The sequence below is a fragment of the Myripristis murdjan genome, chromosome 20, assembly GCF_902150065.1.
Source record: "Myripristis murdjan chromosome 20, fMyrMur1.1, whole genome shotgun sequence".
Taxonomy (NCBI): Eukaryota; Metazoa; Chordata; class Actinopteri; order Holocentriformes; family Holocentridae; genus Myripristis; species Myripristis murdjan.
In genome coordinates this window covers 18,223,050-18,237,995 of record NC_043999.1, presented here as the reverse complement: position 1 = coordinate 18,237,995, position 14,946 = coordinate 18,223,050, and the positions used below count along the sequence as shown (strand labels likewise).

Genomic DNA, 14,946 nt, shown 5'->3' with positions numbered 1-14,946 from the left:
CGATTTAATGTAGAACCAATAGATGTCATGTATATTCAAATTATCATTATTTTGATGTCCATAAAGTCACATGAAGTCCTCTCAGACCGCAGTAAGTGATGAATCAAAACTTGTCAACAGTGCTTGAAGCTCTTTACCTCCTCCCACACTTCCTGCCACTAAGAAGTAGTAGTTTTGGTTTGAGGAGTGTGTAGTGTACTGACGTCACATTATCACATTATCTGTGTTTTGGGCATTGAAGTGGTCAAAATTTGAAGTGGCAGGGTATGAAGTTGTGTTGTACAGCTGTTTCCTTGCTGCTTGTTTTGTTAAGGAGCAGTCCCAAAATACAAAAAAGCTGTTTTCCACCTCCCCTTTGTGCAGTCCATCCATCCAGATGGATTCTGTGTGATTTGGTGAGGTTTCATGTCTATTTCCTACCTCAGCAGTACAGTGGAGCTGGACGGATATTCATTCATTCATTCATTCAAAAATTTAAATGTGAAACTAAACAGCAACAGTGATACCTGACATAGTCCACAGTCCTTAGGGGCGATGTTTTTCCTGGGGAACTATTTCATGCCGAACTCCTTCTATCAACCTCTATAGCAGCTGTTTGCCGGTCTTCAGCATGGGACAGGTCAACAGGAAAACCTCGCAAAATCTCACAGAAACTATCTGGACAGGCTAACTGCACTCAGGGAAGCTGGACAATGTCTTTTTTTATTTTGGGAACTGTTCCTTTAATTTTGTGAGGGCATGCGTGTAGCCGTGGCATGTGCATGTGTATTGTGTGATCTGTGTGTGCGCTTGTTTATGACTCGGAGTGTGTGAGCAGTCAATACTACACAAACAGTGTCGTGGATGGCTGCCTTCTCAAGGTCTCCCTGTTTCCCAGCTTCTCTAAATGGCCATCCTTAATCACTGTTTAACCGCCCGCCCCTCTCCACCGTCTGACTGCAGTCACCAGAGGGGCACAGCTGTCGCCACGGTAACGAAGATTGATTGGCAAGTGCAGTGGCCAGTGGTCACTGTTGCATTAGCAATGTGGATTAGCCATGTGCTTATGCTCACCACAGTCACACTGGTCTCTGTTTGATGGCTTTACTTTTTTCTCTCTCTCTTTTTTCTTTTCCAATTTTTTTTTTTTTTTTTTTTTTTTGGTCGGTGCTACATATGTATTTCTAAAATCTTTTTCCTTCTATCTGTTGTTCATTGTATTTTTTCTTTCTTTCTTTTTTCTCTCTCTATACTCTGACGCAGACTCTGTCCTCCACCTATTTTCACACTGATTTGGTTCAGATCAAAAAGAATCAAAAAGCTATAAGCCATATGAGATGATAGCTCCACTCCACCAGTGTATTGTTCGGACAAATTTAAGAAATCCATATTTGTGAGCATGGACATCCCTCTCCCAAAGCACAGAGCCAGGGCTCTACTCTTTGAAGTTATTAAGAGACATCAGCCAAAGTTGTTCCAGTAACAGTGGATCATTGATCCCCAACTAGCTAATTTGCCCATATCCTGCTAAAATCAGCCCAGTTGCTGTCAGTGGGCTCAAAAAAAAAAAAAAAAAAGAAAAAGAAAAAGAAAAGTGCTCTCTCACTTCACTCTCAATGGAGCCGCTTCAGGATTTGTGTTTTGATCATCGAGACAGTCTCGGCTTTTTCCTCTCTGCCTTTCATGTTCACAAATCAGGACAGAACTGCACAAGATCACAGGAACATTCACAACATTTTATGCGAGAATTAGGTTTTATGGTGGATTGTCCCATTAGCCATAATCACACAGTATGCAGCACACTATGTAGGAGCATGGTGCAAGGACAGACAGACTTCACAGACAGTTTAAAAGGATTTTAAAAGGATTTTGCAAGGCCTAATAGACTAAACACATCACTGTACATACATATTCATCATGACACTGATGTTTTATTCATCGTGATACTGGTATTTTATCAGCATTGCAAACAATCTGATTGCTGCTGTAGTGAGAAGCAGGATGATGTTATGTGTTTGGACACTGTTTAATATCACAATGAAATTAAAAATGACTTTTTCCAATTTGGTAGCTAATTTATAGATATATGTCAGAATATACTCCAATTTAATAAGAGGCAACAAATTTACTCAGTATTGTTTTTTGTTTGTTTTGTTTTGTTTTTTTCAATCAAAATCCAGTGAGTAGAGACGTAACGGTGAACTAGTAGGTGTGAACAAAAATTTGAACCAGTAAAAACGTCAAAAATCATGCCCCTCCCATTATGAGATGAGATCTCAGAGAGAGATCTCAGTGAGCTGTGAGATGTCCCAGCTCACTTTATACTTACCTGTTATATTTACCTGTAGAGAGACTCAAGAATACTGCTGGACATACCTGTCCCATGTACTGTGGAAAATCATAATGGTTACTAGAATCTGGTTCATAATCTAACCTATTCTGACCTAAAACTTACATATATACAATACTTGTTTGAATGAGAAAGAGATGATTTGTCCAGAAATCATAAATGTTAATCAAAAGTCTTAAATTTGGCTTTAGAAGGCGTTGAAATGTATTAAAATTAACTCTCTGATACCTGCAGACCAACAGGTCCTCCAAACCATACGGCCACACAGATCATTTGTTGCAACCCTCAAATACGACCAACAGGAGCGTTTCCTGTGCGAGCTAGCACGCTAGCTAACCACTAAAAATACTTGGTTACAGTTAGGGAACGGTTATTTTTAAGCTTAGGGAAAGATAGTCATAATGGTTAGGGTTAGGAAAAGGTTAAGGTTACAAAACGTTAGCTAACATTTGCTAATACTAGCAAGCCGATGTTAGCTACCTAAAAGTGAACACTGCTCTAGCTTGGATTTGAACTCGGGTTGGCTGCGTGAAAGGCGTGTTGATTGACCCATCCAGCACCACACCCGCCTCCTTATGTCACCTTAATACTGCTCCACAGTGTCATTATTTACAGGCCTGTTTGAGGTCGCTTAACTCTGAGGTGTGAATACAGGTCATAGTAAACCACTGTACCAGTGACCTGTGGGCTTTTTTCCTACTGGAGGACAGTCAGCAGACATCCTGCTAAGTGATATCCAGTTGGATTACACTTCTGAAAGATACCTCTCCTCATCAAGTGAGGGCCCGCCCCGCCCTGCCCCGCCCATCAGCCAACAGGAAATACATCAAATTAAGGAATACATTCTGTTTCCTTGCTATGTTGGCCAGCATCCACAGTCCCTCCCAGCTCCAAGTTCACCCATCTCTGTATCTGACCTCTGACTTCTCCCTGGGGGCGTTATCATTATTAACATCATTGTCATTATTAATCTAAAAGCCAAGAGCCTTTGCACTTCTTATCCAAGCCAACTTAAAACAGCAAGATGCAGAGTAAACACACAGTAAGAGATCAAGCTTGAAAATGTCACGGTAAATTGTAAATAAAATGTAACTTTTCCAGCATCATTCCATTATTGTATGTGAATGGAATTTTAGACATGACTGCGGCTCGCTGGAGTGAGACATTGTTTTGTTTGTCGCGTCTCTCGAGGCTGTTCAATTACACTGCTTAGTTGTTTTTGTGTAAACCAACGGTCAGACAGAGGGAAGATTGATGATTTGTCTTTGTTAATTTCCACTCTGTTGACTCGATGACACCCCTTTCTGAGGGATACTCAACGCACACGCACTCACACCCACACTAAACATACACACCCAAACACACTCCGGTTAAATTCCACACACAAAAACACACACTTGTGCTGAGACAACATTCACTATAAGAAGTCGCTGTCATACACACATTTCTTGGCTGGCGGGTGCTCCTCCAAACTTGGTGTTAAATGGGGTGTGATACAGCATATTGGGTTCTGTCATTTTTCCTCATTTACCTGAGTTTCCTCTAATCTCATTTCAAAGTCAGAGCTAATAAAATGCAGAAGCTTATTAAATATGAGATTATTTCTTTTTCTCCCCCTCTCCCCCTCCCTCTCTCCCAGCCTTTTGTCTCTCTCCCTCTCTCTTTACATCTTTTGCTCTCCCTCTGTTTTGTTGGTGGGTGGCGGTGGCGGCGCACGGCTGATAGTGTAAAAGTGGGAGTGTGGGTGGCTTTTATTAGGTTACTTTGACTTTGAGTTTGCTCTGAGTTTCCCAGCAAGATGTTTCATTAAATAGCATCATTCTTGCTTTCTTTCTTTGTCTTTGTCTCTCTGCTATTCTTCCCCTTTCCCAACCCTTCCTCCTCCCCATTCTCCTATTACTTCTTCTCTCCAGACCATAGAGAACTGTGTGTGCATCCTGAGGAACCTGTCCTACCGCCTGGCTGCCGAGACCTCCCACAGCCAGCAGGGGGGGTCTGAGGAGCTGGACGGCCTGCTTTGCGATGCCAACGGCCGTGACGGAGAAAGCTCCGGCTGCTGGGGCAAGAAGAAGAAGAAAAAGAAGGGTGCTGACCAGGTGAGCAACAGTAATACAGGGTTAGGGTTCTGTCTTTCTTTCTTTCTTTCTTTCTGTCTCGCTGTCTTTTTTTCTTCTTTTTCTCAGGCCAAACAAATTTAAAGTTAACAAGTAGACACATGCGCACACCTCTTTTTTAACAGAAAGCTGAAGGCATAACTCAGCAACAAACTAGTAAGCTTTGGGGCTGATCATCTTGGCAGGTTCAAGTAATGGAAGAAAGCCAGTGAGCTGCACAATATTTACAGCGAACCCATTGCCCACATGCAGGTCAAAGAAGATTTAGTGAGCCCGTATTAACTTAACTTGGTACCATGTACATCACAGGCATGAACAAAATTAAAAGAATGACAAGCAGGAATGCAATATTTCATCATGATTGTCTTCATCAGGGACTCTGAGGGGACCTGTGTGGTAAATAATGGAGAAAAGAGATGAAAATCATAGATCACAGAGTGTTTCACAAGCTGAGTTGAAAAGCGTCGGCTTCTTTTATAATGTATTGACTGGGAGATTAAGCATCATGAGACGCTCTTTCGCTGTTTTTTATCACTCTTTTCATAGTTGAAATCCAAGTTATTTTTTTTAGTTCAAACCCTGTCTTTTCAGTTAAAAGCTTCATCATTTTTAGTTTTTTTTCCTACGCTGTCTCTCCCCTGCTTTGCACTCTCTCTCTCTTTTTTTTTTAAGTTAGACTAAGGTTGAGGTGGCTTCTCTCAATGGATTAGTCATCATGTTTTCAGAAAGTGAAAAGCACACCTGTCTTGCCTACAGAGCAGAAAGAGAAAGTGTGTGTGTGTGTGTTCGCTTCAGTCTAGCACACATTTCTGAGAGACAGGCAAGAATACAGGTACAAATGGACACACACAGGCAGGGAGACAGACCGAGAAAGATTGATACAGGTAAAGGGTAATAACAGTAACATTTATTGATCCCCATAGAGGAATTCTCTTTTAGCTTGCCCCTCAGTGTCAGCCACTGTCGCCAGAGAAGGAGAGAGAGACTGAAGGAAAGAGAGAGGGAGGCTGGAAGGGAGAGAAAAACTCTGAGAACAAAATAAATGAGAGAGAGAGAGAGCGAGAGAGATGGGGAGACGGAGAAGGAAACAAGAGAGACGCAGGCTGTAATGTAGCCTCCTTAATCATTTATTAGAGGTTCAGACAGCAAAGGCCGAGGATCGCACTGGAGCCTGAACTGGGTCTAAATGCTCCTAATGGACTACTGGAACACAAGCGCACACGCTTTTTGCACACATTTAGCTCACTTGGTGTTCGCACCAAAGGAGGAGAGTTAAGGACATGAATTTGGAACGAGTGAAATTATTTCACCCTATTGACTGCACTTGGACTGGAAGGCATTTTAATGTTTTTGTTTTTTATATATGTTTAATCTTACGAGAACGCACATTAATATTATGCATTCCTATGTATATACCTCTAGACAATAGAGAATACTGTGGTGTGAAAGAGCCGATGTCTTATTCTCTTGTTGTAGTACTGCAGCATACCTCAAACCATAAGAAGCCTTTGATTTTACAATCAAAGAAATGCGGGATCTATGTATAGTTGCATATAAACACACACACACACACACACACACACACACACACACACACACACCACAGCGCATTTCACAGGAAACACACTAGCCTAGTTTCCTTGAGAGAAAGGGAGGAGGGTATGCAATAATAGAGCAAGAACGAGAAGGTCGAGAGAGAAAGAGAGACATCAGGAGAGGGAAGAATAGAAACAGATGAAGGAGATGAGAGAACAAGATGGGGGAGAGAGTGGTAGCGACAGAAAGATGCAGCTGAAGCAAGAAAAAGAAGGAGCAGGAGAGAGACAAAGCGAGAGAGGAGGTGGAAAGAAAAAGAAAAATAAGAGGGGTAAAGAGATCTAGGATATAGGAGAAAAGAGAAATAAAACAGCAGGGAAAAAACAGATGTGGGCTCATGTCTTGCCGAAAGAGGTGCGGGCGTGTCACTCAACAGAGAGGTTCACACATCAAGGGACTCCATTGTAGGGGAGGAGAGGAGGAGGATAGAGATAAAGAGGAAGAGAGGTGTGGAGCTTTAGGTTCATTGCTCAAAGCGGGAGGAGGAGGGAAATGTTCTCCTGCTGTCTCTCTGTTCAAATGTGTCCCTCTTTTCTCTTCCTCTATTTTTTTTTTTTTTTTTACCTTCCCACCAGCGCTGCTTCCCCTCCACTCTATCCTACATCACACGGTGACAGGGAATCATTTACACAGGGTTTGTCTTTGACTTTTAAATAGGTCAGGGTGTACTACGTGGAGATCTCTTCTCACTTTCAGACACACACTGTCATCCTGGGGTAACGCACGCAAATATACACACCTCAGACACTTGAGCACATATAATCAGAAGTACCGCTCACCTTTATGGCTCTGCCATTTACACTAATGCTGTTAAACACGCGCACAAGTTTTCTGCGGTGCGGCGGAAACCTAAAGGTTATGTTTATGACATTGCTTGACACTAGAAGATCAGCCAATAACAGATGTCAATTTCATGCATGCCTTTGACCAACAGATGTTAGGTTTTACACAGATTTGGGTTTGCGGTTTATTTACTCTTTAAAGATAAGTCAGTCCCACAATAACAACTGAACAGATTTGGATGCCACTGCTAATGACAGTAAGGGTGATGGTGATGATAGTGATGGTGATATCTTATCCTCTCCCACTTCCCTCTTTATCTCCTTTTCCTACATCACCCACATCTCCCTCTTTTTTCTTCTCCTTTCCACCTCACCACCTTCTCTCTGATTCATCCCTCTGCTCTCTCAATCTCCTTCCATCTTCCCCATCCCTCCATCCCACTTCTCCTCGGCTCCCAGTGGGATGGCGTGGGCCCCTTCCCAGACACGGCGGAGCCACCCAAAGGGGTTCAGATGCTTTGGCACCCCACCATTGTCAAGCCCTACCTCACCCTGCTGTCTGAGTGCTCCAATCCTGACACCCTGGAGGGAGCAGCCGGGGCTCTGCAGAACCTGGCTGCAGGCAGTTGGAAGGTGAGAGATAATTTTACCTTCTCTGTCATACCTGAATATCACAGGAATATGAGAATATATCAGTGTATTTGTAAGCCACATTTCAGAGCTAAGGTACAATGTACAATTAGGAATTATCTGTCAGTTCTATTATTTGGCCAGTTTTGTTTTGACCCTGGTATACTACTATTACCTGCCTGTAATGCTGGCTATTAGGAATCTGAGCCCATTCTGATCTTGCCGTCATTGTAACTCACTCTGAATCATCAAATAAATGCCAAAATTGTAAATATGAGTTTAACTTCATTTTATTGTCCATTATTACTGAAGGAAGCAATTCATCACAGCCATTCCTGGCACTCAGTAAATGCAGGCACTCGCACAGGGAGTACACAAAACATTTGTGCAGATAAAACACCGATGAAACATTTCATTCACACTGTAAGTAGGACAAAGCACTAAAATGTGTGAGTGCGGGGATGTGTGCAGGCTACCTAGCTGCCGACGACTGAGTCCTATTTAGAAAGTCTCGGAGCCTGGAGCCAAAAACTGTTCTGCAGCCAGACATTTAAATGTAGCAATACTTGTGAAATGTTCTGCTTCCATACCTCAAGCCGACAGAGTCCATTCTCACAAATGGATTCAGTCCAAAACATAGTGCAGTCTGCTATTTACTGAAAAGTAATGGGCTGAGGTGGTAGAGATAGAGTTAGTATACAGTTTTTTACAGACTTTTTCCAGACTTGGGCAAATGTAAATCAGTATCAGCATGACCTTACTGAATATAATAAATGTACAGAAACTGGTGCAAGAACATTCAACAGCATCGAGACATACAATGAGTACATAAAGGCATCCTGTACAAGAACAAGAGCCTCACACTGTGAAAGGGCAAAGTGCAAGACATGACAGCCGTAGACTGTACATCTACTCCATAAGCAGCACAGCCCACACTGTGGTTCACTGCTGCAGTGGAACTACATACCATGATAACAGGACTGGAGCTGAAAACAATTCAGGTTGCTTGACCTGTTCACTAGAACGTCCTGTAAACGTTAAAGGTGCACTACGTAAAATTGAGGGTTGAATGAAGTGAAAACTTGGATTAAGCACATAACTTATCAATGAGTTACACTTTGTCCTAAAGTACTAATTGTGTCTGGGCAGTGCATTGCAATGGCTGATGCTGTCTACACTGCAAATGTCAAAGTCAAAATGTCAACAAATCACAGATTCGATTTATATTCGACACTGTGAGGAAAGTCGTTGTGTAGCAAGTATAGCAAGCGACCTGTCCAGACAGCCTCATTGTTCTTTATGGGAGCATCTGTGTTTTGAATTGAAGCTCACTTTCAATAAAGTGAAAGACTCAACCTTCAAATGTTGCACTCATTCCACATGTACTACATTTTGTTGGTATCATTGTGTATATCAGTCAATGATATCTCAATGTTGTATTGATATTGTGATGACACTAGACATTGTCTGGGATTTTCAATATTGGAATATTATAATATGGCATGAGTGTTGTCTTTTCCTGGTTTTAAAGGCTGCTTTACAGTAAAATATGCATTTGTCTGAACTTATAAGACTATCTGGTCTTTTATTTGCATCTACCTGCTTGTTCATCTTATCCTCATTATAATTTATTTATTAATTTATTTATTGCCAAAAATCTCTTGTGGTGTGTAAACACCATATGGGAGCACCAATAGTCATCCCTGCAATATCAACATCAGATCAGTATTGAGATATTCAGTCACAGATGTCATGTTATCTGATTTTGTCCATATGGCCCAGTCCTATTGAATAGGATGTAATGTTGTTCAGTTGTAAAGCAATAACTGTAACAGTATTAGTTCCTCAATCCCAATACACGAGGGAGCATGGCCAGGGTTTAACAGCAGACTGATGGAAGCAGCTAGACTGTAATGATGTATGAATCATACAGCTATAATGTAGAGTATTGGTTAGGGCAGCTGTAGCCTTGAGGGAAGCGAACATTTGGGAAAGAGGCAGAAAGGCTGAGGGCGTAACCTTGGAATGACCTTGAAAAGAAGGACACATCAGGCATTTTGTTCCTCCTCCAATGTGGCTGAAAGTGTGTCTTTTGCTTAAAAAAAGTGCTCTATTTTGGTTGCATGAGGGTTTTTTTGTATGGGATTTGAAAACTTTAAATGTGTTAAAGCTGCTCTGATGGTACGTGGTGCCTTAATAAATCCAGGCTTCTGATAGGTGGATGTTGGGCTGTGGTACTATCAGAGGGTGAAGTGTCAAGCGGGAGAGAGAGGGAGATGGGAGCGCACTACGGCAACAAGGGATCTCTCTGCGGTCCTGCAGATGTGTGTGGGAGGGCTCCGTATCTGATTTTGGTTTGTGGAGTACCTCCAGTGTTAAAGCACTCTGCTCTGCACACCACAGCCGGGAATGGATGAAGAGGGAGAGGGAGAGCAAGGGAGAGCGAGAGAGAGCGAGAGAGTTGGAAAAGGAAGCTAGATAGAAAGAGACAGGGGAGACAGAGGAAACAGTGGGGGCAGGTGGTCTCCTTGGAAATTACATTTTCTATTTTGGGGAATTACTGCGCGTGTGCATGTGTGCGTGCATGTATGTGTGTATTGTTGCATCTTGTCTGAGCAAGCTCCCTCTCCTGGCTTAGAGAATAGTGATGCTAACAGTTTTAGAGGAGGATGTGTTGGTGTACTCCTGGCACGCTCTAGGCTCGCCTCGCTAAGCTCTTGGCCAAAGCATAGGATCTTTTCAGTCTAAGGGTGAATACACACTGAAAGATTTATTTGTTGAACTCATTATAATCAACAAAGTTTGCCCATTTTCATCTCGAAGAAGAACAGTGCTGTGTTTTCACCTCTGTGTAACCTTGGAAGGTTAATTTGCTCTTTTTGCAGAGAGTCTCTGCCTCAGACTTGTCCAGTTAGTGTTATCCAGGTCTTAGAGCTATCTAGCGCAGCCTCAGTCTTTCACTGTCAAAATCTAGGCAGCACCACTGGAGCATTTGGGGGTTAAGTGGCCTGTTCAAGGGCACCTTGATAGTTAATGAGGAAGGGCAGAGCATTCTCAGAGCTCACACAATTCCACCTCTTATATCACTTGTGAGTCAGTCTGATGCCTCAGCCTCTCCCCTGATTGTAACTTATCCCACTTGAGCTCCTCCATAGTATCTAGTCTATCTCTTTTCCCTCTTTCTTACAGTTACCACTTACATTATATCACCCTTCTGTTCTACCTTATTCACAACTCATTCTTTCTGGTGTAAATGAAAAAACTCAGACAAATAAGGTAACATGGTGGGAAAAACTGAATATATTCCATGGCTGACTTTTTCACGGCACATGTTGAAGTGACCAGTCAAAGAATGCAAGGGGGTGGCTAGTGTGTGCAAGCAGAACCAAACGATGAGAGCATGACAAGGAAGTGAGGATAGTTCTTGGTCACGGTGCCACCATCACAGTGCAGTTGACAGTAAACGGCAAATTCAGTCAGTCAGGGTTGAGACCCTTCAGTCCTCTGTACCGCTGTTTTATTTATTTAATAATGGTTTACAACATGTTATCTATCTATCGATCATGTTGTATTACAATATCCAATAAATTACAATGAAAATTAATGAAAAGAAGTTAAAAAAAAGTTATATTGCCATGAAAATGTGATATTAAACCATGAATCTTTACACTTGAGCCGCAAAGCATCACACAGCTCCCATAATCCTCATCATAAAGAACATCATTGCCACAAATGCACCATGGGATTGTTTTTTACTACTTGCTCATAGAGTTCATTTTTTTTATTTTTTATTACTGTCTGGCCTCAGTTTCTGTTCAAATCCCCACAGTAGGACCATGACTCTAAATCATCCCCTTCTCTATTCCCTACAGTAGTAGTTCATGTTATTGCCAGTGCATCAGTCTTACTCTCTCTCTCTCTCCTGCTCTCCTTGTCAGTGGTCGGTGTATATCCGAGCTGCAGTTCGTAAGGAGAAGGGCCTCCCCATCCTTGTGGAGTTACTGAGGATAGACAATGACAGGGTGGTGTGTGCCGTGGCCACTGCTCTCCGAAACATGGCACTGGATATCAGGAACAAGGAGCTCATCGGTGAGTATTGACAAGGGCTTTTCCAAAGTCAAGATACATTGGTGGTACTGTGGTGACAGGTGAATGTGTTGCCCCTAGAGGAAACCACTGCATGGATCCCCATTACACATAATGTCTAGCAAACTCCATAAGAATTTGGACAGTTGCATTGTCACATCCACAGGAGATAAATAAGGGATTATCCATGATGAGGCAGATGAGACCACCTTCCTCTTTGCATCGGGCAGGTCTTTGCCTCCACATCGTGCATTGTGCAAAACCCTTCAACATACACCTTGGAGTGGATTATCCTGCTTATTCCATGGCCAGTTGCCAACAATAAAATATAGGGAGATAATTTATGGAGCAATATGCTCTGAAAATAAAAACATCCTGCCTGCAAAATTACAGTATATGGGTCAGACAGCCAGCGAAGAGGCCGCCAGCTGATTCATCTGACGTTATTTAATTTAGACGCTGTGGATTTGCCAAAACATATGGCACATGTCTACACAAAAATGTCTTGCTATTGGCCTTAGTGTTGTGCCAATGTTCATTGTTCTGAATAATCACAGTAACTTTGAAGCAATCAGTATTCTAAAAATGGGGCAGATGGTAGTGGTTAGCATAAGCTAACATGGTTAGCTTTACATTTACATTTTAGTGTGTTGCCACAGTTTGTGGTCAGCGTATGAATACAAAACAGTGATCAGACTTGAACTGGATTGTGTGTGCCTTATACAGTTTTAGACCATGATGTAAATGTGGAACAGCTGTCTCTGTTATTTGTCTCCACTGTTTCCATGGTCTTTGCAGCCGCTCTCCTGTGTCCTGTTGCTGTCACACCTGTGGCATTTTGGGTGTGTCAGTCAAGTGCTTGTATTCAGCTCCATCAATTTGAAGTAGTGTAACAGTCGGATCAAGAGCCTGTAGTCAGCTCCACCAGTTATAAGTAATCTAAGACTTGGGTCAAGAGTTTACAAGTATTGCAACACTAGCATCAAGCCTGTATACAGCTGTACTCATTGGGAGAAATGTTGTAATATAATAGTAAATCTCAGCTAACCTGACTTGGTCCAACGTGGCTGCCTGGTAGTGAATTATGAGCCGCTGCCAGATTTTGAATCATTAGATAATTTTATTGAGGCGATGAAATCTTCAACACAAAATGGGATAAACTCCATATAATTAGAGATGAGCATTAAAAATGACAACCGAGGCAATTCATAAACTAATTTGCGCTTTTACTGGCAGATTTGCATTAGTGTGCGTTGGGTCTTGCCATGACTAAAATATGGCTCTGCTTCATCAAAACGTGGCTTTTCTGACTCCCAGACATTTAGGGAGATAAAGTGCACCCGGTATGTCCTGGTGTTTTCTAAAAAAAAAAAAAAGAAAAAAGATGATCTATTGCTCTGCAGATGTCATGCTTTGCTACACCAACACTGAATGTAGTGTCACGGTTGTGAAGAATAATAAAATTTGTCCTTTCATCACTGTCATCATATTTGGTTTCCATCCCTAATTGAAATATTGTGTGAAAGCAGTGGTTTATTCCTACACACTGTGTATGTGTCTGTATGAGTGTGTGTGAGAGAGAGGGAGGGAGGGAGAGAGAACTAGTGGAAGAAAAAGAAGAGTAGGGCGTGGATTGGGGAAAGAAAGCAAGTAAGATAGAAAAAGAAAGAAAGAAATATAGACAGAGTTTGAGACAGAATAGCAGAAGGGATTGGTGAGAGACGAGGGAGTGAAGGATGATCAGATCAAAGGCTTGCAGGCAGCTTTGAACGGCAGACTGTGGTAATGAGTGAGACTCAGTCAGGCTTAATGAGTGGCAGCCTCTCCACATTAGGAGCAAGGGATCACTAGTTAACCTGACACATTAAGACAATTTCCTAGTGTGTGTGTGTGTGTGTGTGTGTGTTTGTATATGTCTTTGTGTCTCTATGTGCATGTCTGTATCTGTGTTTGTGTGGGTGAATGAGTGGTGCGAGGTGTGTGCCCGTGTGGCATAAATGCATGTCTGTGTGTGATGCATGAGGGCGCGTTCATGTGCGTGTGTTTGTGTGTGTCTGACAACACCCCTCTATGTCTCCGCTATCTCTGATTATCGCGGCTTCCTGGTGGGCTCAGCGGTTTCCATAGCAACCCGGCCACCCCTAGTCGCAGGCGAGGGGCTTCTGGAGCCTCTCAGGATTTTGACGTAGTGTTGTAAGAGCAGCAGGGAATGCCACCAGCGAAGCTCAACAAGCCCACAGTGAGAGCTGGTTTGACTGAAGCTTGGCAGAGGATTAAAGGATAATTGAAGCCTTCACATGAAGAAGCTTATAAGTCTGCTTTTTTTTTTTTTTTTTTTTTGTCCCAGATAGCCAATTAACTCGCAGATGTATTGGCAAGACTGATAAATAAAAAGCCATACACTCAAATATTACCAGGGTAAATAAAGGTTGTTTAAATCTGGTGATAGTGTAAATTAAAATTAAGGTAAACTGTGGCATACTGTTGATTATCACCATAAGGCAACAACCAACAATTTCCCCTTTGAGTTTACAGTGATGTCAGTTCTAGAGTTTTTAAATTTATGTCAGCCTAAAAAAGTATGTCAACTCTTTTCCCCAAATTAAAAAGTGGCCTAACTGAGTGTAGATGGGTTCACGTTCCACTGCATCCTTGTATAAATCTACTATGATTGTACACAACAGTCAAATGACAGGTAAGCATGATAACTATTTGATCAATGTCAAAACTTAAACTTTTTTTTTTTTCTTTTAAAAAGGGGTTATGGTCTAGACGGTTTGCGTCGTTACATAAATTAACCTTTTTTTTAGGACCCTTAGATCCGGGTAGTTATCCAGGAGTTTTCCTCTTTCCATCTAACAGGTACAGTTCCATTAGTATTGATTGCACTGATTTATGTAGCTTGAAGACCTAAATGAGGCCTTCCCATCACACAAAATGTGATTGAAAATCTGCCATACACTCTCTCTGTCACTGTCAAAAATAATATTTAAGTTCTGATAAAATCACCAAGCAAAAACAGCTGGAGTACTGCAAATTATTTCATTTGACCTTTTGGAGTCTCAACGGCGAATGTTTCACTCTTGCAATCATTAAAATTCTCTTTCAAATTATTCAAATTTGAGAGGACATTGGTCCACTTTGAATTTTGCTTTTTTATTGTTGTTGTTGTTGTTGTTTTTCTTTTTTTTTTTGTACCAAGTTTTTATGACCACTAGCTACCCAAGCAGAGGAAGATAAAATGGGGACTTAAGAATGAAAGAAAACAAATGATACAAAAAGGACAAAAACAGAATGAAGAGAGAGACTAATGAATGGGTGTTTGACAGAGAAAGACAGATGGAGACAGAAACAAAGGCAGAAGAGATGAGACAAAGAGAGACTGATTGGATTGAATAATGAAATTACT

General features: G+C 41.8%; 1 protein-coding gene across 3 annotated transcripts in view; it reads left to right on the top strand.

The window, feature by feature from the left end:
* Positions 1-14,946, top strand: part of ctnnd2a (catenin (cadherin-associated protein), delta 2a) — a 341,708-nt gene that overhangs the window by 277,272 nt on the left and 49,490 nt on the right. For all 3 annotated transcript variants that reach the window (XM_030079647.1, XM_030079644.1, XM_030079645.1), the window contains exons 17-19: positions 4,243-4,425; positions 7,281-7,454; positions 11,390-11,540. In XM_030079647.1, the coding sequence (XP_029935507.1) occupies positions 4,243-4,425; positions 7,281-7,454; positions 11,390-11,540 (508 nt within the window). The remainder of the gene's footprint in view (positions 1-4,242; positions 4,426-7,280; positions 7,455-11,389; positions 11,541-14,946) is intronic.